The 17,371-nt window shown below is 41.6% G+C and overlaps 1 protein-coding gene across 1 annotated transcript in view; it reads left to right on the top strand.

Moving 5' to 3' along the window:
• Positions 1-16,007, top strand: part of snap25a (synaptosome associated protein 25a) — a 31,826-nt gene extending 15,819 nt beyond the window's left edge. Inside the window, exons 3-8 of the mRNA XM_029496282.1 lie at positions 1,035-1,076; positions 4,632-4,680; positions 7,986-8,103; positions 12,545-12,664; positions 14,155-14,299; positions 14,867-16,007. Coding sequence (XP_029352142.1) covers positions 1,035-1,076; positions 4,632-4,680; positions 7,986-8,103; positions 12,545-12,664; positions 14,155-14,299; positions 14,867-14,935 — 543 coding nt within the window. The 3' untranslated portion in view covers positions 14,936-16,007. The remainder of the gene's footprint in view (positions 1-1,034; positions 1,077-4,631; positions 4,681-7,985; positions 8,104-12,544; positions 12,665-14,154; positions 14,300-14,866) is intronic.
• The last annotated feature ends 1,364 nt before the right edge of the window (positions 16,008-17,371 follow it).

Below are 17,371 nucleotides of genomic sequence, written 5' to 3'. Positions count from 1 at the left end.
TGAATGCACAAAATGGCGGTGTCAGAATAACAGTTTTCTGTTGCACCGAAATAAACAAGCTCTCAGATCCACAGCTCATGTTAATGCCCATCTCAGATCAAAGAATAAGGAAAAGCTCTAATTTAGCAGTGCAACTGTGCGTTAGCGGCTTGACCTCTGATAGAAACAGGGGTAACAGGTAAATAGGAAAGATCCAAGCATTAGGAAAGAGACAGATCAGCTGTAAAAGAGAAAGAACAGAAAGAACGCTGTCTGCATCAAAAATGGATGCTCATTCTAAGCCCCATTCAGTTCCTTACCCAAACCCCTCCTTCTTAAACCCCCACTGCTGTAGGAGAGTGGCCGTGCTCACAGCGAGCACAGTGAGGCGAAGCTGTGTCATTGTGAGAAGGACGAGATATCACTGAGTGCCATCCTCGCCGAGTGGATCCAGTCAGCAGGCTGTGCTCTGCAGTCTCTGAAACATGCAGCTACATATCTATCGCCACACTGGACAATAATAGAGCAGCAGTCAGGGAGGAAGAGATAGAGGGACGCAAATGACGTGTAGTCGTTTTTGTTCGCAGAGCTTCTGTTTTTTTAGTAACTCACTGACGGGATCTGAGGGAGATGAGTGTCAAGCACTTCAGATTTCATTTAAAGTAGCGATTCAATTAATTGCTAATGTGAAAATAAAGTTTTGAGAAATCGCAATCTTTTACTGCTGCTCTGAAATTTCCCATCATAATGTGGGACATATTCAATACGCACGGTGTACACAGTCTCTGGGAGTTCATGTCGAGTTCACGTCGATAAACGTCAGATATTGATCCTTTCTATGTCCTGCTGATTGTTCAAATTGACTCCACTTTGTTGTGATACGTGCTCACTTATGCTCAATTCTGTGAGTATACACATAAACACAGACGGACACATCGTGTAGGTGTACCCACTTTAGATGAAACAGATAGACAGCTTATAGAAATAGCTGTAGCTGGCTGATTGATTCCTGTGATCTCAAACGGATACTAATGATATGCTTTATTTATCCACAGTCACTGGAGAGCACTCGTCGTATGCTGCAACTGGTGGAAGAGGTAAGGAAGCACAACCTATGGCTCCATGTTGCTGTTTAATCTACAGCTTGCTGTAAAAAGAAATGAAAGTTGATCTCACGTTGTTACTGTTTAGTCTGTTAGCAAAAGTGCATAAGAAAGAATTCACTGTGCTGAATCTTTAGTTTACCAGCTTTTATTCCCATTATTATTTTTAATGCCCCTTTTTTCGTTAGTAAGTGGCCGAGAGGTCAAGCACGAACCTGAAACCCGCTCCAAACATTCAGCATGCGTACTAACCACTCAACCAACTGTGTTGCAATAATCATGGAATTAAATGGCGGAAAGGAAAAACTGCAGCAGCTTATTAAATTCCCACAGCTTTTGGAGTTAAGCTATGAGGCTATTTAATTTTGTTACTGATTCATAATTTTTTTTTCTCCAGCCACTTAAATTTTCATTCCAGCAGTTTGAAGGGCAGGAGTGATTCGTGCATAGTTCATGTTATGAGGGTTTGATTGGCAATAGTAATTCTTTGCAATTTACAAATCCCCAAAAATAATTTTGTAGGCCCACATAAGCAAGACAGTCCACATTATTCTCTCTGTTCAACAGAGAACACAGAGAGCAGCTGGAGGATGGAGGTGAAGAGCGTGGCGCATGAAACACACTGCAATAGTACTGCAGGTTGCATTACAGCAGCAGGGCCGACTGGTAGCCTGAGAACAGAGCTCTTCTTGCTATCTTCAGAGACATGGTACACTCCAGGAAGGCAGGTCTCCGTGTCAGAAAGATGTGATGAGCGAGAGCGAGACCTTAAACCTTCTTAGCACAAGCTTGGCGAGATGGGGCACCTTTCTGCTAGCTCTAGGTTCAATATTTAGGGATAGAATGTACACTTAGTTGGTATCCTGAGCTTGGCGCGGAAACTGATTCCACTCTTATGTCAGGATGGAGCCAGGAAACCATTAGCTTAAGACAAAGGTAGGAGGCAAGGTGGGGACAGCTCATCTTCTCTTTCCTGAAGTTTAAAATATCCCACCTTTCAGCACATTTTAATACTCAGCAATGGACACATTATATCTCCTTTGTTTACTCCGTAAAAGAATAACTGCCCTGCTGCTCCTGTGGGTAAGCTAACCATTTTCTGGCTCCAACTTCATATGTAATGGTAAAGCATAAGAGTTATAATAAGCTTTTCATCTAACTCTTATCAAGAAAGCAAATAAGCCTATTTATTGAACAATTCTATTCATAGTTTCTTTAGGAAGGGTGGCTGGAATCAAGTCTTTAAATCCACAAGGGCATTTGCAGACATGTCTTTTGTGGCCACTTCACTGATTTCTGACATTGCTGAATCTAAAGTCTACAGTTTGCTTTAACATGCACAGTATTATTCTGGTCTAAGTGCCCATTTTCATTAGACCTGTCAGGCAGGATTGAGTGAAGCATGAGTCAACTGAATCATGGCGTGAACAACACATTACTGGAAATGAACGTCAGAGAGACAGGATGCACGCACACATTTTTATTTGCTCATGCAACATTCATGCCAATAAATAATACTGTAATAAACTGAGGGTGAAAGATGAGGGGAAAGAAAAATGGAAAGGATGAGAGTGACACACCAGGGAAAAGACAGAGGGAAACAGGGAAGAGAAGGAAGATAAGCGGCACGGACAGCCGGTGGGGGTGGGGGCATCTGACAAGCTCCCGGTACACATCTCAAGGTCATATTGATCATCAGTCGACATATCTCACCATGCAGCTCCACGACTACAACTGTGCTGCGGTTATGGAGGCACAGCTCCACCAGTTCAGTAGGCAGTCATAGGGAGAAAACTAAAGAATGGAGCCCCAGGGTACATTAAGATATGCAGAGAGACTGCAATCCTTATTTCCAAAGAATCTGGGAGGAGACAGCAAAGCTCCCCACTACTGAACATATCACTGCATGAGAAAATGGAAGAAATCAGCCCAGTGGTTATGTAAGATATTCTTCCTGTTTTAATGAAAATGAACGCTGGAAGACTGGCTTTTATTAACAAATGAATCCACATGCCATTACCCATAAATCGAAAAATATCTAACATGAAGCTATCACAGAGATATTATCTAACTATATCATTCAGGATTTCTAAATCAGACCGTAATATCAGAGATGTATGTCAATCTTCAATCTTTATGAGGCCAAATTTGATTATATTTGCCTTTCTGCAATATATAAGTGTATAAATCTGAGCAGTGGATTTATAGAAGCAAGCTCCAATGAGCCATGTCCAGCCTTCTAAGTGACCATGGGTGATTCCTGTTTCCACAGAGACAGAGTTTCAATTCGTTGGAATTTCTCCCAGACTGAGGCTTGCTGGATTACAGAATCATTTCCCCCCTCTCACTCCTCAAACATCAATGTGTAGCGTTCCTCCTGACTGCTTAGTAGGCAGGTTGGATGTGTGTGTGCGTGTGCACTGACACACTGTAATCATATTTATGCCTATCAAGCCTATCAAGCAGAGCCAGGTGCCTCCTCTTAGTCCTGCATTACTAAGAAGCACAGAGAAGCACAGGTGTCACTAACTTCCTCCTCCTCATCCTCACGCTCTTTCTAGCAACATTAAAAACCTGGAGCCAACCCAGTCCACCGGTAACTGATAGCTTCACTTCTGAATGCTCATGTTGGCTCAGGTGTTTAAGTCAGGGAGGAATTCAAATTAAACTCTTAAAGCTCAAGGAAAACTCAAGGATAACCTCCATTTTGAATTTGGAGGAAGGAAAATTGTCCCATTCAGAGTTTACAGGCAACAATAATGCACGAGCGAAGGTCTAACAGCTCCTGACTCTTAGACTGAAGGGGCATCGGGATCCTGTGTTATTAATTCCATCATTTGTACAAGGAAATTCAGTGACAGGGCTTTTAATGAGAGCCCCTGTTTGCTGTTAGCATGATTATTGTTAATCTCCTGGGAGCTATTTCCATGTTTCCTGATTAGGTCTTATAGCCGAGTGGCCTTTACTCCTTCTAATCAATAGCAGGCTCCAGATGTGTGTGTGTGTGTGTGTGGGGGGGGGGGGGGGGGGAGTCAACATATTCTAATTTGCTCCTGGTGAAGGACACAAATCAACACACCATCTTAAACTGTACACATTTTATGAATCAGTGAGTTGTCAGTTTTCCAAACGATCTCTTCATTCATATCATTTCCGCAGCACATCCACTGCAGAGCAATTTGAGCTTGTTTAGCCTTGTCCACACTGTTAATTTAAAGTAAATCAGCTGCCCCTCCCTCCGCTAGCTGGTAGCCACATATTTGTAACTGTCACCATGTTCTATTGCATTAGAAGAATGTAGTAACAAAGAATGTAATATGGAGCAAAGGCATGGAAGCACGGAGCACAGCCCTGTGTTCTCATGCTAGTGAACCGTGATGAAGGAAAGGGGTGCATATGGCTGATGACAGCACCTATTCTTCAGCGGCCTCTGTTTCATGGAGCTCTTTTGGCCTGATTACTGACCTCTATTTCATTTTGTCCCCCCTGGCCCCCCCCCCCCTCCCCTCCCAACCCCACCCTTCCTTCCTGCACATCTTTGGGGAGTAGAGCAAAGATGCCGGCATCAGGACTTTGGTTATGCTGGACGAGCAGGGAGGTAAGTCTGAAAGAGTTTCGTTACAGTGCTGATGTATGACTAACTAGGCTATTCACAGTCAACAAAGCTGCTGTAACATTCTGCATTAGCTTATGAAGTCAAATAGCAGCACCACGCGTGACAATATTATTTATGGATAATGTTGCTGTTAAGTTTATCATATCAAAGCCTTTGTGAATGGATTAATTGTTTCATATGCAGTTGCTTGTTTTCATTTAAGTGCATTCCCAAATGAATTCATTTTTTCCAGCTTTTGCCTAACTTAGGTTTTTATTTGACACATGGCTTATTCTGATTGGTCGAGCATAACGTGTATAACTTTGGGGAAAATTTCTTTTTTCTTTCAGCTTCCTTTAACCTTTATTCCCTTTGGCTAACATTTTTCCTTTTGGATTTGCCCAAATGCATTTGATTTGCCACAGCAGCTTGTTTTTCTTTCTTTTTTTTTTTTCATTAGCAAACAAAGACACTGAAAGGAGCTCTTGAAATGCCAAACCATTCACAGATCCAGTGAAGATATTTAATGCCATCCACTGCAGTGCCAAAACCCAGCAGCTCAACATCGAGATAAATGATTTCCCCTCTATAATCAGGTTGGGTAACATGCCAGTGGCAGGGTGACTTCAACGCTGTTCTCAGATCTGTTTGTGCTTCCCCAAATATCACTGAGGAAAAATGCACGGATGTGAATAGTATCACCTTTCAACCGTGCTGGTGTCACAGACTTGAATTCAAAAATCATTCAAAAATACCACCTCACCAAAGGTATGGCTCAATGTATGGCACAGGTCCTGTATTAGAAATTACACTTCGGCCAGCCTAGTTCTAATCTTTTGCTTCTAAATATGACCGGAGCTTAAAAAAATATGCATACAAAGAGATGACAGGCCAGAGAACAGCTGCTGAAGACACCGCCACCCTGGTGAGAGTCCAGAGCTGGAAAAACACAAGTGGTCAGAAAAACGATCGATTTAGCTGGTAAAGACAAAATATTCACTTTCTCTGTCAGCTCATACACTGCTTTGTACAATCCCTGGTTCATGCAGCTTTGTTAAAGAACGCGCCAATAACCGACATTAACTTATGTGGTCTATAGTGTGCAGCGTCAGATACTAAATAGTAGGTTCTTTGACCATCGCATGTCTCTCCCATTGGCTGCAGCCTCCCTGTTAGAGGGAGCTATGATTGCACCAGCATGGCTGTTCATTCAAGGGGGTGAGGGCTCACCATCCGTTTATTCCCTCATCCGCAGTGAATGTCCCCAGCACTATTCAGCACCCGCAAGGTCACTCCTCAAAAACCAATTGTTACAGCTGACTAAACACACAGGAGGCTGTAAGCCTGAGCTGACTTTTGACCCCTATGGTATTGACTTTTATGGAAGCAGGGTTGTGGAGCACTTGACACTGGAGACGGTTATTAAGTGGTGTAGAGGTTTGCTTTAGGTAAAATAGAAATTTACTGACTGACCGTATTTTCTTATCAGTGGTCTGCACTCAGCACCGTTACCCTGTTTCACTCCATGTACACAACTCAACATGGATCCTCCCTTAGTTGAATATATTTACATAAATACATGGCAACCGGGGATTTTACAAATCTGAAAGAGTCAAAGAACTAGTCTGCTCCATATTTAACTGTGCCTCACCCTTTCACACTCTGCCTGCACTGTATTTCCTTTAGTCAGGATGGAAATCCTTTGTGCTGTGGAACAGTCACCAACCCACCATCCACCGCATCAGCATGACAAAGGCCTGACATTCATAAACCAGAATACAGTTCACCCTAAACTCTTTTGTGTTAGCCTGACAATTTGCACAAGCAGACAAAGCAGCTCAGTCAAACGAGCCAGCTTCATTCTCACTGATGTGGTAGCAAAATTTAACCATCATAACTAACAGTGTCCACAAACTCGTGCCTTGATCCACAGCCCATAAGTATTCTGCTAACTGTGCAGTTCTCACAGCAGGCTGAACGGATGGAACAACACAGCAATGTCACTGTTTCAGCGTAAGCTAACAAGGGCACATTATTTTGCTTTCTAATTAATTGGATGTCTGAATGGAGAAGATGAACAACAATAATTACATGACTCCAGCAAAGAGCTCTAAATGGAGCTTTCTTTACTTCAATCTGAGGAAATGGAAACATGCTTTCTCAGAATTCAGTTGCAAGGATCTGGATTGCATAGTGACACTTAACAAGCACTCAGAGACATGGTTTTTCATACTAAGAAATGAAGTTTAAGAGTTAAATCAGAATATGGATACCACTCTCATCTTAACATGCCAAGCATGAAGCCAAAGCCGTGAATTAGCTGAATTTAGCTTCATTCGAATTAGAGGAAAATAGCTTTCTGTGTTCTGTCCAAAGTTACCAAAAACAACAACCGTTATTAATTATCTAATCCATTATAAAATAAGAACACAACATATGGTAAGTGGTTTGTAAATTGCGTTTCTGGGGTTTTTTCCCCCAACTCTAGCTCTTTAAGCTGTAAAAGGCAGATTTTGTTACCTCTGGACAGAGCCGGACCAGCTGCCCCCCCCGTTTATTCTCTTTATGCTGAGCTAAGATAATTGACAGTAGCCAGAGTGGGTGATATTCTTATCTAACTATGAGCTATCTAGCTTGGAAACAAATAAGCATATTTCTGAGAATGCTAAACTCCATTCTCCAATTACACACACAAAAAAATTTATTCACTGTTATTATTTGGTTTGTTCTGCTTTTTATAGCATTTTCTGGCCAAACGTTCAGTTTATAGCCATAATTGTGTTCTATGACACCAAAATGGTGCATTAAGTAGAAATAACTTCTTACACTCCTGCCCTTAGACACACACACACACGAGTCAGAAACTGCTTATCATAAATCATATTTCTGTCAACCAGTCAATGAAATTCATTCCACTACTGTCATCCCTTTGTCCTGACCAGAGCAACTCGATCGTGTTGAAGATGGCATGAACCATATCAACCAAGACATGAAGGAAGCCGAGAAAAATTTAAAAGATTTAGGGAAATGCTGTGGGCTTTTCATATGTCCATGTAACAAGTAGGTACTGACAATGTGCCCCAAAGGTTCTTTACATATGTGGTGGCGTCCAGTTTTTCCTCTTTATTTATTTATTTATTTATTTATTTTATTTTACTTTCTTTTGTCACAGTGAGTGTCTGAAGTTGTTGTCTTCTCTCCTTTGTCCTCTCTTTATCTCTCTCTTTCTCTCCTCTTCCTCTCTCTCTCTCTCTCTCTTTCTTCTCGTGCTTCGTTCTGTGGGGGATAAATGACTTGTGTTTAATCAGAGCAACTGGAACGCATCGAGGAGGGAATGGACCAAATCAATAAGGACATGAAGGATGCAGAAAAGAATTTGAACGATCTAGGGAAATTCTGTGGTCTTTGCTCCTGTCCATGTAACAAGTAGGTGCTGCTTGCCTGCCTGCCTGCCTGCTGTTCAGAAACAAAAAAAATAAATATTTAAGAAATTCAAAATATAAATGAATAATTGAGGTAGAAGTGACATCACCATGGCCATCAGCCAATACTCCGCTCTGCTCCAGCTGCAAATGAACACTGACTCTGCCTCTGCCACAGCTATATGAGGTGGACACAGGAGGATTTGATGTGCACTAAAATACTTTCTCTCTCTCTCTCTCTCTCACACACACACACGCACACACTTGCATGAATACACACAAAGTATAATTAAAGTCGAACTGAAATCTCTAGCTTATTCCATTTGCTTTTCATGTAGGGAACAGCACAGGGATGCTCCTAGGCTGGTGTTGCCTGTAGCAGCAGTGGTTAACTAACATTTCTAGGAAACATGCAGCAGACATCTCTCCCTACATTCAATATTCAGAAGGGTCACTCTACAAAATACAAGCATGCTGGGACTAGAAAGTGTGAGCTAGTTATAATAAAATAGCTTTATTTTTTACTGACATTGGTTTATGTAGTTAAAAAAAAACAAAGGTTGCATTCTTTGCAGCTCCTCCGGATTTGTAGATTCACAGAGTAATGTATAGGAGGGAGTGCTCAGCTCACAGATGGCTCTCAAGCTGGTTAACCGCCTGTGCGTCTGAAGTGTCACAGTATTCTGGTTTAAGAGTAACAGAAGTGATATAACAAACCAGTTGTCGTATCTGCCCACACAGATTTCGTAGCAATCAAATTCTTAGCACTCACAGTTTTTTTGAATTTGAATTTTGACAGAATAGAATAAAAAAAATAATAATTTCAGTTCGTCTTTAATGCATCTCCAGACAATATGTGCAGACACGTCCTGTAAATAATTGCGGGCACATGCAGCAGCCTTGGGTTCCTAAAAGACTGGCCACCACAGATACAGCTTCACGACTAACAAGCATCCCGTAGTCCATCAGTCCGACGAATCCAGACCTGACCTCTCAGATGTAGCACTATGCAAACACTCATTCTTAAACTTTCCTGCTTCATATTGCAGCGAAAACAGACATGCGCAACAAGGCTGATGAAACCAAATCCTATAAAGCCATGCTGAAAAAGTCCAGTCCTCCACATAAGCTCTAGTCCACTCAGCCAAGGCCAAGGCTCATCAATAAGTGCCTCTCTTAACACCCTTCTACCAAGTGCCCTTCTCCAAGTGCCCTGTTCTCTAAGCTTCCACTTCTCCAAACACCTTTATAATGGGAGTCATATACATGCAGGTGCAGTGATTGTCACTCAACAATAGTTTTCATTCCTCTTGAAGAGGAATTTCTGGGACTTCTACATCGATGTCCCTTCGGCTATTGGCCCTATTCAACTGCAATTCAGCTTTAATTCAGAGCAGGGCTGGGGCTCCTGAAGCATCTTGGTACTCAGATCATTTTATCTGTTGGCCCTGTCTGGTAATTTAGTGATCTTGGTTCCAAAATGCCTTTGGTCAGCCTGGTCCAGGACTGTTTGACACTTCTCCTCATCTGCATGATCTCTATACCACCAACACCCTGCTCTAACATTCATTAGATCCTCACATTTTTGCAGACAGCGAGACCCCTTTGTCCCCACACCTTCCCCTCCCCTCACCAGCATTTTTGAATCACCAAGCGTCAATGACATGGAATGACTGGCGAGCATGACCCTGAATGCTCCTGCATGCATGATGATGCAACTCATAATGCTAACAATGCTATACATGAGTACTTTAAGATCATGATATTGCTCATATTAACAATGAATATGATGTTGATGGTTATGAAGTCTTTTCATGTTGTCTAACTGTGAGCTGTACAACGCCTTGACTGATTTTGAAAGGGTCTGTAATGAGGATCTTAAAACTGATTTTATTTAAACATTTCTAAGGGAGGTTATAAAATTTAGAAAATTTAGCTACAATTTATATATGTAATATATATATATATATATATATTAAAGGACTGATTCCAAAAGTGCTTGGATGAGAAGAAAACAAAGACAGAAAGGTTCGAAGAAGAAAACTGAAGGAGAATGCCACATCACAACATTGACGAAGGCTAGAAAGAATGCAGTGAACTCATCATGAGGCAAAAAAGACACGTGTGACACATTCAGAGGAAAAAGAGAAAAAGAGAAGTGAGCTGTATTGTTCCTGGGAGCTGAAAACTGGGTCAGGACACATGCGCAATATGAGATATATTCAGTTCGCTCTGTGAAATGGGTACACGGTGCCACTGGGCGTGCACTGCATGGTACCCTTGTCTTTACATGGCTCTGTGGCGATCGAGCCCACTGCTGCCTTTTTTTTTTTTTCTCTTCCCCCCTCTGGCTCCGCTGCAGTTTCTCTGCGGTGCCACCTCTCCTGCAGAGCGCTATGCTAAATTAGCCTTCATCCAGCACTGGCTGCTCAAAATTACTGTTCACTAAGCTCCCTCTCCCGAGGGGAACTCGCTTACATGTAGGTCAGCATATCAGATAGTGGCATGATAGCCTGCTGGGAAGTCGACTCATACTGAGTGCACATATAGATGGATGCTAAAAAGGAGAAAAGGCATATTTATGTTGGTTTCATTCCACCTCCCAGACAGCGACTTTTTATTCCATCATACATGCTGAGGTATTTCTTTAATCCCTTTAGTGTGCAGACTGTCGATCAGAATTAGCTGGCTCTTGGTTTTTGGTGCTTAATGCTTTCAGATTCAGGCCCTCAGCATGGCACAGTGAGTTGATTTGGATTGGTAGATAGCTCGACTTGCAGGTCACTCAAGGAATGAATCAGATATAATGAGTTCAGTTATAGCTCTGGATCCACAATACTCACAGGATCTAATCAGATCATCTCAGTTCAATCACAGCAAAGCTGATTAGGGAAGTGCATTATATCCATTCTGGAACTGTAGAAAGGCAAACTGCACAGAAGAACAAACTGGGTATAAAATTAAACGAAAGGAGACGATAACATACGACCCAATGTACAAAGCGAACGAACAAGATAGCGGCTTAAAAATGATGAAAACAAGAACTAAGTCAGTAGAGAAAGAAAGTGAGACAAGGTTAGCGCGTGTGTTTGTCAGCATGCAGAGAAAGCTCAGTGCAGCCTTGCCTCAGTCCATTTCTATTAATAAAAGCAGTGTGGGAGGCTGAGCCATTGCAATCCCTGATACAGCTCGAATACATCCACACAGCACTCCAAGGTTACAGAGAAGTCAGCCGCTGCCACACAGGAAAAAGGACACACCAGTGTTGAATTGAAAAAAATGTTTAGATATCTGAGTAATAACTCGGGCATATCAGCGTTAAATTGGTTGACAGGGGCAAGACGTTTGTTGCGCTTCACCAAAGTGCCTTAAAAGTTCTGAAGGTCAAACAATAACTGGAGAAATAAAAATTTCTGTGAGTTTTGCTGTCCTCTCTGTGCCAAAACAGATGCTGAATGTGATGATTTGAGGTTTAGAATGTTTAAAGCCATGCAGCTGAGCTGTGATTGCATATCGTGTTAGCACAGCTGTGTTGTTTGTCGGTATACTTTGACTGAAACAGAGGCAGGGACGTGTTAGTGTCAAAATCCTCAAGCTCTCCACTCGTCTGTATGGCTGCGACTGACAGAGAACTCAACCTGGAAGAAAAACAGTGACACAAAACAAATTGCAGGGTGGAGGCGGTGGTGGTGGTGGGGGGGTGGGGGTAAGACTAGCTGTAGCAATAGTTGAGCATGGTGTTGTTCTCTGTTGACTCCCTCCAGTTTCTTGCTTTGTTTTGTTTCCTTTAGTCGTTTCGCAGTTTGTTCTCCACATTAATCGTCGTCCCTCCCAACAATGTGGCAGTCCCTGTACAACTCTGTGTTGTGTGTCAGCCAAAACCTTGTCTCCTCTCTGTTTTCTGTCACACTGGGACATTTAACTGTGAGAGTGGGATGGGGTTTATCAGTGCAACAATACAAAAATGCCAGTTGGATGTTTAGAAATTAAAAAAAAACAAACAGAAAAGGATCAACAATTAAAACGCATGCCTAGACTACACAGAACACACAGCACACAAGGCTTGCCTGATTCTGAACAGTATGTTATATTCAACATATAACATCACACACATTATTCCTGTGTAACACCAGAATGAGCCTGCACCAAAACCCAGTCCATGCCTGCTATGCTTTGCTTGACTTAGTCTAGTCTCCACCATATATTTATGTGCTGAATGCATGAAACCAAATAACACCCTTGTGCCAGCTAATCCAGCTACATACTGACATTTACATTTATATATATCTACACACCTGCTGTTGAAGTACCTCAAATCCAAGGCTCTCTCTGTAGATTTGACTAATGGGAAACCAGCCTGGTTGAGGTTAATGCCACATTGTTCAGTTCAAACTGTTGAGTAACTGTCCGTCCTCATCCTCATTGCCATCGCTGCCGGTGCCCAGGATGAAGAGCGGAGCCAGCAAGGCCTGGGGGAACAACCAAGATGGGGTTGTGGCCAGCCAGCCCGCCCGTGTCGTGGACGAGCGTGAACAGATGGCCATCAGCGGAGGCTTCATCCGCAGGTAAGCGGAGAGGATTTTCATCTAAAGCTTAAAATGAACAAACAAGGAGAGATAGAGATGGAGGAGATAAACCTTGTCGCATATCTCCACAACGGTCATATCACATACAAGGCTGCAAAAGTATACAAAAGTCCAGGTGGACATGATAGACAGTGTATGTGCATATTTCACAGAATACTTAATTACTATAACTATTATGGGCAAAGGAAAATGGCAGATGAAGTGTTGCTTTCCCACCTCTATGTTTTCTTTCAGACACTGCTTTTAGTGTTAGAAAAGATTCCTCTGATCAGACTGCAGTGCATCTGCTTGGATAGGAAAATGACCGGAAGCCTTGGGTGAAGATCATTTTGTGTTAATATGATACTGAGTGAATGGAGTTAGTGTCATATAGTGTATTTATAGGCATTGTTATTGTGGGTGTATCATTACATTTAATCAGCTCTCCAACGCTGAGGACGGACATGAAGAGGCTCTCACCGAGTCACCTCCATTACACAAAACAATCATGTTGCCAACATTAGAGCAAACCATTAACAAGTTTGACGTTCATGCTGATTGATCAAGTGACGAGGAGCAGAAAAGTACAATACAAACTGTCTCCCGATTATGTCACCGCTTTGGGCTTGGAAACCAATTTCATGCTGCAAATAAACAGAGGACTGCGTTAATTAGGACATGCTAGCATGCTAAAATGCTAAGCTAAGATAGTGAACGTGCTAAAAAATGCACCCCTTCCAGGCAAACGTGTTGGCATTGTAGCGGTGACAGCATTACAGAGCTGCTGGCTCTTGTTCAAATGTCGAGGTGAAGGAAATACTTTGCTGAGAAACACTTTTTTCAAGAACATAATGACTAGGCTTTTCATTAGCTAGAAGTCCAGTAAAGACGAGACCAGGCAGCTGGAGTTAAATGAGGGTGAGGACAGATGTGACAGGAGAGATTAATTAATTCTTCTCAATGTATTTCTAAATTAGCATTTTCCCTCAGGATACGTCAGTGAACATTTCCAGCGTACCGCTGAAACGCTGATAATGCGTCATGGAACTCTTATCCCAAACTTCACTGTGTCAAACTTATGTTGAGGTCTGTGCTTGGTGTGCTTGGTTACAATGTTATGTTTAACACTGCTGCTAATATAAGCGTAAACATACAAAACACTCGTTGGTTCTTGTGTGCTGCTGTGAATTCGACTGGAGCCAGCAGTGCTTACCAGGTTATGTAGCATGCTCACAGCAGAGAACGGGAATATAGAGGAATATGTGTAGAGGAGTCTCCTTGTGTCCAGGCAGCTGGTCTGAGGTCAGATGGTGACACTTAGAGACAAAACGGACCAGAGGTGAAATATGGATGAGAAGGTCATAGAAGGAGCAGCCAGCACCTTTTTGGACCTGATCACAGTGACACTATGTTGTGTGTGTGACCTGCCGTTCATGCCGAGACCACCACTGACCCTGTGTGTGTGTGTGTGTGTGTGTGGGGGTGTTTAGGGTAACAGACGATGCCCGAGAAAATGAGATGGATGAGAACCTGGAGCAGGTGGGTGGCATCATCGGTAACCTGCGCCACATGGCCCTGGACATGGGCAATGAGATCGACACCCAGAACCGCCAGATCGACAGGATCATGGAGAAGGCAAGTACACGACTCAGACTCAGGGGATTTTCATCGAACTCGTCCAGGAGAGGACGGCTGACCTTTACACCTTCATTTATATACCACACAGTTGAATTTGAGAGATACTCGAACATCCGCTGTGTGTTGAGAGATGTAACATTTTTCTTGCTGCCCTCCACAGTAATATAGAAAACAGCAGGAAAAGCTATTAAAAAACAATGACATTTTCTAAATAAGAACAACATTAAAGTAAGAAACCGGCATATCCCATCACCCGGATACAAATATTTAGACAACTGAAGTTGAAGTCAGGGAAATGTGTAGGCCTCCTATAGTTTAAGCTACATTCTTTGATTATCTGTATGATGATGATGCTCAGTAGTTGACTAATGTGTAGCCAAAAATGACACACGCGTGATAAGTTCAACAAACATTTTTAGTGGGAGGGACAGCAGCCTACTGGAGGAGGCAGACTTATTTTGCCAGCTGTGTTAAAACTTGCACGACATGTTTGATATTAATCTATTTAAAACTCAGGACACATCAAACTATAATTCTTTTCCTCTCTCCTTTTCCTCCATTCAGGCTGATTCCAACAAGACCAGGATTGATGAGGCCAACCAGCGTGCCACAAAGATGCTGGGCAGTGGCTAAGCGCCTTGTCCAGAGCGCGCTCATCCCGGCGTTGTGCGCCACACATTGACAGGCGCTGACATGCTTTCATCATGGTATTGACCTTCTAGGTTTGCACACATGCACATATCACCTCCCCTCCCCATTGTAAATGTTGTTCTGTGTGTTGTCTGTCCAGCTTTTTCAAGATGATTGTCCTCGTAAAAAGATGATTTCTTATACTCCGTATATCATTCTTTCCAAAGGTTGTATATAGTGCTGACTTGATGGCTCTCTAGCTCACCTGTGAAGTTTTTATTCTCTTTATCAGAACACACACACACACACACACACACACATATATATATATATATATCATATATCATAAAATATCATATATTATATATATATATACATATAAAAGTACACTGCTCTGGATGACAAGTATATAATAGGAATGCTATACAAGCTGTTTGTTTTTATTCTTTTTCCTTTTCAGTATCTCGGTATCGTCCTAGTAAACTGTGTCAGTCCATTTAGGCTACTGTCATACTCCTTATTTTGATGTTGTCTTGACAAAAAGGCAGAAAACTGATGGAAAAACACGAGTAAGCATTTGCTAAGTGGTGGTGCAGACGAATGGGATCGCAAAGAGCACTTACAATCAAAAGGCAGTCGTTATATTTTCCTTCATCGCAATCATACTGTTCATACTGAGTTACTGTTTAGACAATGTGCAACTAGACTCTCTGTAGCTGTATTAGACATTGCATTCCAAGTGATGTGAATTGTGCGTTCTCTGCATGACAAATGGTAGATTTTAGTCTTATAAATAAAACTTGTCTGAAAAATATATATAAAAAACGATAACATGGCAGTAGCAAATTGACGAAAACGCATGCTCAGTATTAGGACACAGTTGATCGTTCCATACTCCTGCAAGTTTGCAATAGTGCCACTCTTCCTGTCTTGATATATTTACCAACTGTGACCATCTCGTTGTACAATAATGCAAAAGGGATCAAAAAAGTGAGAAAAAGATAAAAAAAAAAAAACAAACAAAAAAACGAGGACTTGGGGTTGTATTGCAAAAAATGACCTGTTTTCTAAATGATTATGCAGTTCAGTGATGAAGATGTTGATTATGTGCTGAAAGAGGAGGACTGGTTGTGTACTGTAACATAGGTTTTGGATGCTCTGAAAAAATAAATAAACGTTTGCAATGTAAAGCAAAGACGCATATTTCTGAGAGACCTTACTTTTATAAGAAGACTGTATCTGTAAGTTTATTCTCCCCGTGTGGTTTGTTATTGGTAAAAATAATAATAATATTGAACAACACTGATAACTATACTCAAAAAAAAAAAAAAAAACATAACAAAAGGGTTTTTTTTTTTCTTTGTTGCTTCTGTACTTTAGAGCTATGCACACCAAATCGCCAAAATGTTGAGTAGTTAGAGTAAGGTGATTAAATACCTAAACCTGAATGACACAATAGGTTAAACTGTGAGATTGATGTCCTCAACGCATGTAATATTAAAGACTCCCTCTCTGTATCCTGTCAGTGTGTGAAGTGGTGGACATTTTGTAGCTAGCTGAATTGATTAAAAGTAATAAACCCTAGTCACACCAGTGTCTGTCTTTATTGCTCCTGTGAGTCGAGAGGCTTTTGTCGTCTCCTGTAGATTCCAGGGTGATGAGTACAGAGAAAATCAGTCGCTTTAGGCTTTTGTACATCTAGATTATCACAGATGTGCAAGACAGTCCACCCAAAGTCCAGGAGTGTTACTAAAATCAAAATCAATACACTGACAGTCAACGAGACAGAGGATTTAGATTTTTGCGTAGGCTGTGTGTGCAGCTTTTTGCAATGAATAAATGATTAGGATTCATCATCGTTTCCCCTTTAAATCCTTTCAATAAACATGAGGCCGTTTTGAAAACCAACTGCGATTTACTTGAAGCTTTAAGACCTTGAAAACATCCTTAATCGACTGAGAGGAACATCCTCAAGTAAATGCACAAGTGTTCGAGCGATAGGGAAAAATAAACCCCAGCAGTGATGGTGAAGAGCTCGTTGAAAAATTAGGTTTTCTGGGGCCTTTAAGAAGCAACAAAGTGCAATTAAATAGTTTGTAATTTATTAATCTGACAGAAAAAATGAATTTTACTGCTAAATCCCCTCGTTCTTCAAGTATACATTCCATTTCAAATTGGCTCTTTAAATTATTTATCTGGGCTATGATGTTTCAAGACAACACAGTTTTTTCATGTTATTGCCTTTCATGCTCACATTATTAAGATGAAAAGCAAGAAAATGTAGAATAACGCAACATTGACATGATCAGGATAAATAGTCATGTTTTATATCGTGTGTTTTACTTCATTTTCCTTTGTGCCTTGAAGGTTTGTTATCCTGGACATATTTTCAGAAGATGAATGCTTCTCTCCTAACTGTGATCTAAGCATGCGGCTACT

This window comes from Echeneis naucrates, chromosome 24 (genome assembly GCF_900963305.1).
Source record: "Echeneis naucrates chromosome 24, fEcheNa1.1, whole genome shotgun sequence".
Taxonomy (NCBI): domain Eukaryota; kingdom Metazoa; phylum Chordata; class Actinopteri; order Carangiformes; family Echeneidae; genus Echeneis; species Echeneis naucrates.
The sequence above is the reverse complement of the archived record's forward strand: the minus strand, read 5'-3'. Positions and strand labels throughout refer to the sequence as shown.